This window comes from Cibotium barometz, chromosome 50 (genome assembly GCF_041138505.1).
Source record: "Cibotium barometz isolate CiBa-2024 chromosome 50, ASM4113850v1, whole genome shotgun sequence".
NCBI classification, from domain to species: Eukaryota; Viridiplantae; Streptophyta; class Polypodiopsida; order Cyatheales; family Cibotiaceae; genus Cibotium; species Cibotium barometz.
This window is the reverse complement of record NC_141095.1, coordinates 12,385,211-12,392,438: the sequence shown is the minus strand read 5'-3', so window position 1 is coordinate 12,392,438 and position 7,228 is coordinate 12,385,211. Positions and strand designations below refer to the sequence as shown.

General features: G+C 43.2%; 1 protein-coding gene across 5 annotated transcripts; it reads left to right on the top strand.

The window, feature by feature from the left end:
* The first annotated feature begins 753 nt into the window (after nt 1–753).
* Nucleotides 754–7,228, top strand: LOC147609808 (type I inositol polyphosphate 5-phosphatase 4-like). 5 transcript variants are annotated; one of them, XM_086786826.1, is made up of 15 exons: nt 754–1,073; nt 1,372–1,455; nt 2,475–2,616; nt 2,702–2,779; nt 2,896–2,983; nt 3,070–3,174; nt 3,331–3,991; nt 4,378–4,568; nt 4,835–4,943; nt 5,168–5,316; nt 5,817–6,051; nt 6,256–6,312; nt 6,397–6,449; nt 6,680–6,769; nt 6,871–7,228. In XM_086786826.1, exons 2-12 carry the CDS (start codon nt 1,411–1,413, stop codon nt 6,262–6,264), a joined length of 1,812 nt encoding a protein of 603 aa, XP_086642952.1. In that variant the 5' UTR covers nt 754–1,073; nt 1,372–1,410; the 3' UTR covers nt 6,265–6,312; nt 6,397–6,449; nt 6,680–6,769; nt 6,871–7,228. The 5 variants fall into 5 exon arrangements, with proteins under 5 accessions (XP_086642952.1, XP_086642950.1, XP_086642951.1 ...); XM_086786824.1 differs by having other exon boundaries at nt 6,397–6,471; XM_086786825.1 differs by having other exon boundaries at nt 6,397–6,471; nt 6,855–7,228.

The following is a 7,228-nucleotide window of genomic DNA, read 5'->3' as shown; positions in this document are numbered from 1 at the left end:
TCCATTGAACATTGTGTGGTAATGTGGACAATGAATGTGTGTGAGTGCATGTGTGTGTGTGTAGTACACTGTGTACTTGGGTCTTCAATTTGGGTGGTCAGCTTTTTGGCCATCCCTATTCTTATGTCCAACCACTTGTAAGGTTCTCCATTCTTTTTCTTAAGAGTAGCCAAGTCTCTCTCTCTCTCTCTCTCTCTCTCTAGATTCTCTCTATCCACTCTCTCTCTATATTGTCTCTCTAGATTCTCTCTATACCTACTCTCTTTCTCTCTCTAAATTCTCTCAATACAATCTCTCTCTAGATTCTCTCCTTTACCCCTCTCTAGCTTCTCTCTCTAGATTCTCTCCTTTCCTCTCTAGCTTCTCTCTCTACTCTCTACAGCTCTCCCTCTCTAGATTATACCTTCTTCTCTCTCTACTCTCTACAGTCTCTCTAGACTTTCTTCCTCCCTCTCTCTCTCTCTCTCTCTCTCTCTCCCCCCAGCTCTCCCTCTCTGGATTGTATCTTCATCACTCTCTCTCTCTCTCTCTCTCTCTCTCTCTAGATTCTCTCTCTCTACACACACACACACACACACACACAACACACACAGGTTCTCTCTCTAGATTCTCTCTCTCTCTCTCTCTCTCTCTCTCTCTCTCTCTGTGTGTGTTCTTTTCTCACCTGCTGGCTCAGATTCAACGTGACAGCACGCACTACCTCAGCCCATAGCACTCCCCATCTATTTATTACCCCGATTGATTCCCCTCTCTTACACTCTCCCCCTCTTTCATCGACAAGCTCTTCTTGTGAATTGTCAGCCACACCTGCATTCCCTTCAGCTAAACTGTACCAAACTACAAAAACAATAATATAATTAAAAGCCACAAATCTGCTTCCTCTCACTCACCCGCACTGCCTATTTCATAGCTTCTTTCCCTTCTTTAATTTGGCTTCTTTCCCTTCTTTAATTTGCCCACATCAATCAAAGCATAGCTCTCTGCATCTTGCTGCTTGCACAGTGTCCTCCTGTACTAGATCTAGGCAAATTGTAAGCGCCCATAACATTTATTGCAGTTAACACTAATCAAAGGTACCCAGAATCATCCTTTATCAATCAACGTTAACAGTTGGGTTGTCTGAATCGTGTGTGTGTGTGTGTGTGTGTCTGTGTGCTCTTTGTTTAGATAATTGGGCTCTACAACCCAACTGTAAACAGTTTACAGTTGGGTTCTGTAAACTTGTGCGCTTTTTGTGTGTGTGTGTGTGTGTGTGTGTGTGTGTGTGTGTGTGTGTTCTCTTTGTTTGCATAATCTCACATAATCCAACTTAAAATTATGGTTTTACCTTGATCTACTTACTCTAATCCACAACCATGCGCTCAATTGCAGAGAGCCTGCTTCTTTCTTATGCTGGGTGACTTGGTGTAAATGAATAACATACCAATGCGCAAGCAAAGCAAGAAACGAGGGGAGGTAATCTTAATCACCATTGTATTAACCTTAAGCACGTAGAATGTACGGCATCTTGCCTGTGCAACAACTGTGTCTTGAGAATCCCTTCACTTATGTCGCGGATTCTCCAGGCGGGTGTGTAGAGACAAACAAATTAGCTGGCTTTTGCTAACTCTGACTGAGAATGTACGGCAGCTATGCACAGCAGCTCTTCCATGGGAATGTATGAGATTTCCATGTGTTTAAGCCATCTAGCCACCCCTCTTTTCCCCCCCTCGAGTAGATCCTTCTCTACTCACAAATTGGCACCAGCCTGCAGGCAGCTTGTCTTCCCGCAGCACGTGGTTGCAAAGCGGCCACGATACCAACGGGGGCTGTGGGGATTTGAAGACACCCCCCACCAAATCATCAGCCCGAGCTTGGATCCAGAAGTTATAGTGTACTGGGGCTAATTTTATACATGATTGCAATAGGTAGGGTGCAGCATAACCCCCTTTCTTCAGACATGCTCGGATCTGCGATGCCAACCGCTTTGCAATGGGGGTCTGAGAGTGAAAGGTTTGCTTTGTGTAATATTTTTACAAATGGTGGTTGATCAGAAAATGGGGAGTGGTGGCTTCCACCCAAAGCTAGATGCTAAGGAGGCTTTTTTTTCTGTGCATCTCTGATCAGAAAATGGGGAGTGTCTTCCAACCAAATGCTAAGGAGGCTTTTTTTTTCTGTGCATCTCGGCTTGTTCCATACATGCTGTGGAGGGTACAAATGGTGAAACGTCTGAGTTGTATACACACGAGGCCAACCAAGGCTCCTTGATGGGCTTATATGCTTTGCATAGTGTGAGACATAGCCCAAGGCTTGTATGGGATGGAGAATCTGAAAGAGGGGTGCCTGCTGTAGTAGCCTTAAAAGGCTTAACCTCGTGAGAGGTGGTACTGTTCTTCTTATGTGCTTTAAGATTTAAAGAAAAGTGAAAGATTTTGAACAATATTGGAGAAAGCAGGTGCCTTGATTTGAGTTTGCCTTCATGTTCCTGGATGCAGTTATTATGGCCGCGCATGATGATGAAGAAGTGGCTTAACATCAAGTCTACTGGAGATGAATTTAGTGCAGATGAGTTCAGTGCAGACGAGCGTGAAGACACAGAGCCTGATACGGAGAGCGAGAGTGAATGCGAGTATGAAGGTAATATCTGTGACAGATTCAGTTGTGTTGGCAGCCACAATTACACATGAGAGCATTGTTTCTGATACCCAAGGCATGTTTGCAGACACCAGATCAGCAGCTCCACGGAGCTACACAACTAAGAACTTCTCTCCTTTAATGTGTAGAAAGGATGGTAGGGAGGGTGAGTGTTTTTGGCTTACTATATTCTATTTTGCAACCCTTTAATTGTTCAGCCTTGTGCATATGCATGTTCTGGATAAAAGCTATCTCTGATTCTAAAATTTGTGCTGCTTGTAGATGAGATATTGAGAAGGCGCTCTGATACAATAAGGAGAGGACAATCCGAAACACTGAATAGACAGTACATAAACACGGAGGAGTTGCAGTATGTCAATCGTCGCTTTTGAAAGAGATCATGAATGGTGCTGTTATTCTTTCTTTTTCCATTTTGATGTGGCCATCTCTATGCAGGATAGCTGTAGGCACATGGAACGTTGCTGGAAGAACGCCGCCTCCACATTTAGAACTGAAAAGCTGGCTGGAGATGAATAACCCTGCTGATATCTATGTCCTGGGGTAGGGTATCAAATTCTTCCAAATTTCTGCATTCGAAGGATCCTTGATGGTTCCAATCAAGCATGATGCATGCAAATCACATGACGGATGCAATCAAACATGGTGCATGATGTAGATGTATGTATGCTCATCGAAAATTGATTGTCTGCTCTGCAGTTTCCAGGAGATTGTGCCCTTGAATGCAGGCAATGTCTTCGGCGCTGAGGACCCTGGGCCTACAATCAAATGGCAAGCGCTGATACGGGAGACTTTGAACAGAGCAAGCCAGAAGAACTGTAAATGTCACAGTGCCCCTCCATCACCTTCACGAGAGGTGGCATCAGAAGCTTCTGATATCCTTCTAGGGGATGGCGAGATTGATGCTGAGCACATTCTAATTGATGAAGAAACTAGTTTCATACCTGTAGAGCTGCCCTCATTGACATCAAAAGAAGGGAATGATGATCAAGAAGGCTGTTATGGTAAGCCAAATCTAGTTGAAGTCTACAGAAGCACTGAGCGCATTGGCCTCAACATGGCACGACACCAAAGAACCACATCCGAACCCATGAACTGGCTATCTGCTTTTGATCTCCCACATGATGGTGGATCAACCGATGATGAGACTCTTGTTAGACCCTTACTTTCACCAATGTCCAGGGTTCTTACCCCTTACACTGATCCTGTTAAGAAGCGGATACGTTATGTCCGAGTTGCTAGTAAGCAGATGGTTGGGATACACATCTCTGTCTGGGTCCGCAGGAAGTTGCGGCGATACATACACAATCTGACAGTCTCATGCGTTGGCCTTGGCATAATGGGCTGCTTGGGAAACAAGGTCTCTCTCTCTCTCTCTCTCTCTCTCTCTCTCTCTCTCTCTCTCTCACACACACACACACACACTCACACACACACACACACACACATGTATGTAATGGGTCTTGTAGGCCACTTTGGCCTTCTGACGCAGACGTTAATAGAACTCTCTCTCTCTCTCTCTCTCTCTCTCTCTCTCTCTCTGTTCTCAGTGTATGCATGCTCAACATGAGCATCCATGCACATATAAGCTTACCATGAATCCTCAAGCTTAATTTGAAGTCATTGGCTTTCAACAGTATGCATCAGAGAGTGGACTACACAACATGAATGTGGTGAAAGCTTAATCAAAGCTTTTGTCATGCCGACTCTTCAATGGTGATCAAGGTTCTTTCTCTCTGGATGCAGGGCTCTATTTCAGTGAGTATGGTGCTTCATGAGACTAGCTTTTGTTTTGTCTGCACCCATCTCACATCTGGAGACAAAGAAGGAGATGAGTTTCGTAGGAATGCTGACGTCACCGAAATATTGAAACGGACCCGCTTTCCTTCCACGAAGGCAGCTGATATGGATGTTCCAAAGACCATATGGGGGCATGAGTAAGCCACTGTATTTACTCTTTTTTGGAAGGGCGGGAATGCAAGTCAAACTTTTCCTGATACATCACAGACTTCACACACACTTACAGATGCATGCCTGCTGGTTTGTGAAGTCTTTAGCAACAAAAGAAGTCTTACTTTATCTTGCTGCATCTTTAGAGTTTGCTTGCAATAGCTGCATGAATTATTCTTTGACATGTGGTAATCATGTTCATATTGCACCTTGCAACTACCTAACAAACCATCCTTGGTCTTGCATTTGGCAGCCGAATAATTTGGCTTGGAGATTTGAATTATCGTCTCAATCTGTCGGACAGTGATGCCCGGTTCCTTGTGGCAAGAGAGGACTGGACAGCCCTTCTTGGGAAGGACCAGGTAAAGACATACGGCATTGTTTTTTAGTATCAAAACTACAGCACGCGCACATGCACACACACACACATGCAAACAGGTTCACACACGTGTGTGTGTGCAACCTGTTCTTGGGGGCTCTTCTCTTTATACAGTAAAGAAATAGAAAGTGTGGTTTCACAAAAAGAGTAAAGTGTGTGTGACCTGGTTATTAACAATTGTCTTACTGCTGTTCTTTTTGGCTGTAGCTGAGGAAAGAAATGCTGAGAGGGCATAGATTTGATGGATGGCATGAAGGTCTGATATCTTTTGCCCCCACATACAAGTATGAATTCAACTCTAATCGTTATTCTGGTGAGAGTGCAAAAGCTGGTGAAAAGCGTCGCACCCCCGCATGGTAAAACTCTGAGCTAAAAATGTTTGATTTGAAGAAATCACTAGCTAAGTTTCATAGTTTGGAGTCTCACACACACATGCATGCACACATACACTAATTCATTCTAACAAAAGAGAACTGAAATTTTAAGGCACAAGCACACATGCAAGCATGAAAAAACACATGCGCTGACACAGCCCCCAATGTGTGCACAACCACATGTGCACATATGCACTCATTTTTTGAACACAATCTTTAACAGGCACATGAGCATGTACATGTTCACATGGACATGTACATGCACACATGCACTCACATACACACAGCCACACACAACCACACATTGTACCAACTGCTCAAACTCATCCAAGCTCATGTTTCCCAAAGCGCTCATGTTCACACTGTACACAAAATGGCCAACACCATTCAATAACATGGGTGAATTCATTTGAAGTCATTTTTTGTTTCTGAGCTTGGACATATTCTGGTCTCAAGGAGGCACTCAAATTTGAATTGCGCAGGTGTGATCGCATTTTGTGGCATGGAAATGGATTAAACCAGTTGTCGTACAGGCGAAAGGAGCTGACACTCTCAGATCACAGGCCAGTGATTGCAGTTTTTCTAGCTGAAGTTGAAGTTTTTAACGAATGCAAGTTCGAGAAAGCAATGCCTTTCAAGAGTGCAAAGGTGGAGATTGAAGAGCTCTTGTCTCAGGCTCAGAATCAGATGGCTATTCCGAAAGTCCATCTTGAAGATGTAAAAGATCTTTACCTTTTGCTTAGTAGTCATCACCACCATAGCCTCTTAAGGTTTTGAAGTTTATTCCTTATGGAATAGTGTGTCCAGCAGGAATTGAGCCCAGGTGCTTACCCTGGGAGGCAAAACCCTTCACCCCACCAGACTACATGCCTGTAGACAAGCTTTTGAAGCTAATTTTAACATGTTTTCTCTTATTTGCAGGAATTTTGATCATTGCAAATCCAGGTTTTCAGGAATTTGAAAGCCAAAGGCTACATTGTAAGAATTTTTGAAGTTTGCATTTAATGCTGGAGATTATTTTTGCTTGCTGTTTTGGGGTAAACAAGTGTCTTGTTTGGGCAGGGCCATGCATTACAAGAGCTACTGCTATCCAGTATGAATGACTGCAGCCAGTGGTACTGTCCACCAATCCCAATGGTACATATTTTTGCATGTGCATGCATGAATCAGCAACATGGACATGAGTATTTCTTTTTGTATGTATGTATGCATATGTATGTATGCATGTATGTATGTATGTATGTGAGTATGCCTATCTATCTGTATGTATATCATATGTGATGGTTTACACTCTCTGATCTCCTTGGTCATTTGACATGGGTTTTTTGGCCGGTGACCATTTCAGATTAGGAACCCTTTGATACGTGAATCCTTGCGGACAAATCAGTTCTGCATAGTCCATCCAAACCAGAGCCACTAGATTTTAAGTACCAAGGTATTGTCACCTTTCCTTCAGTTGTTTTTATTCACTAAATGATACATTTTAAATTTCTCTTTGACTGAGGAATAGTGTTACATAGTCATGGTGATTTGCAGTCATTCATCGGGGCCGATTGTAGCAGGGGAAGGAAAGCTCAACAATGCAGTGACCATTTTCCTCTTAAGTGAAGGGCTTTACTCTTGGTTGCATAGGCTAAATACTGATCAAACATCAACTGTAGCTTTTTTAATGTCTTTTGTGATGGAGAATCATGTGAAGAATCTTGGACATTTGAAGGCCACCCTTTCAGGGTGTCATGAGATTATAGTGTAAAAGACCTTCCTTAAGAAAGGGGGGGTCTTCAACTGTGGTAGAGAGTAGGAAGGCCATTTTTACTTTTTGCAGAGAATTACATTGTATCTTTATATATATTATAAAAGTGTAAAAGTGAGGACCACAGATTTGACCCTGTTA

What these genes read in the sequence shown, in the direction of transcription:
- LOC147609808 (XM_086786826.1), top strand. Translation starts at nt 1,411, where the DNA reads ATGAATAACATACCAATGCGCAAGCAAAGCAAGAAACGAGGGGAG. An exon ending in GCTGATATCTATGTCCTGGG is followed by an intron (nt 3,175 to 3,330) that starts GTAGGGTATCAA and finishes TCTGCTCTGCAG; the next exon opens with TTTCCAGGAGATTGTGCCCT. An exon ending in AAGACCATATGGGGGCATGA is followed by an intron (nt 4,569 to 4,834) that starts GTAAGCCACTGT and finishes TGCATTTGGCAG; the next exon opens with CCGAATAATTTGGCTTGGAG.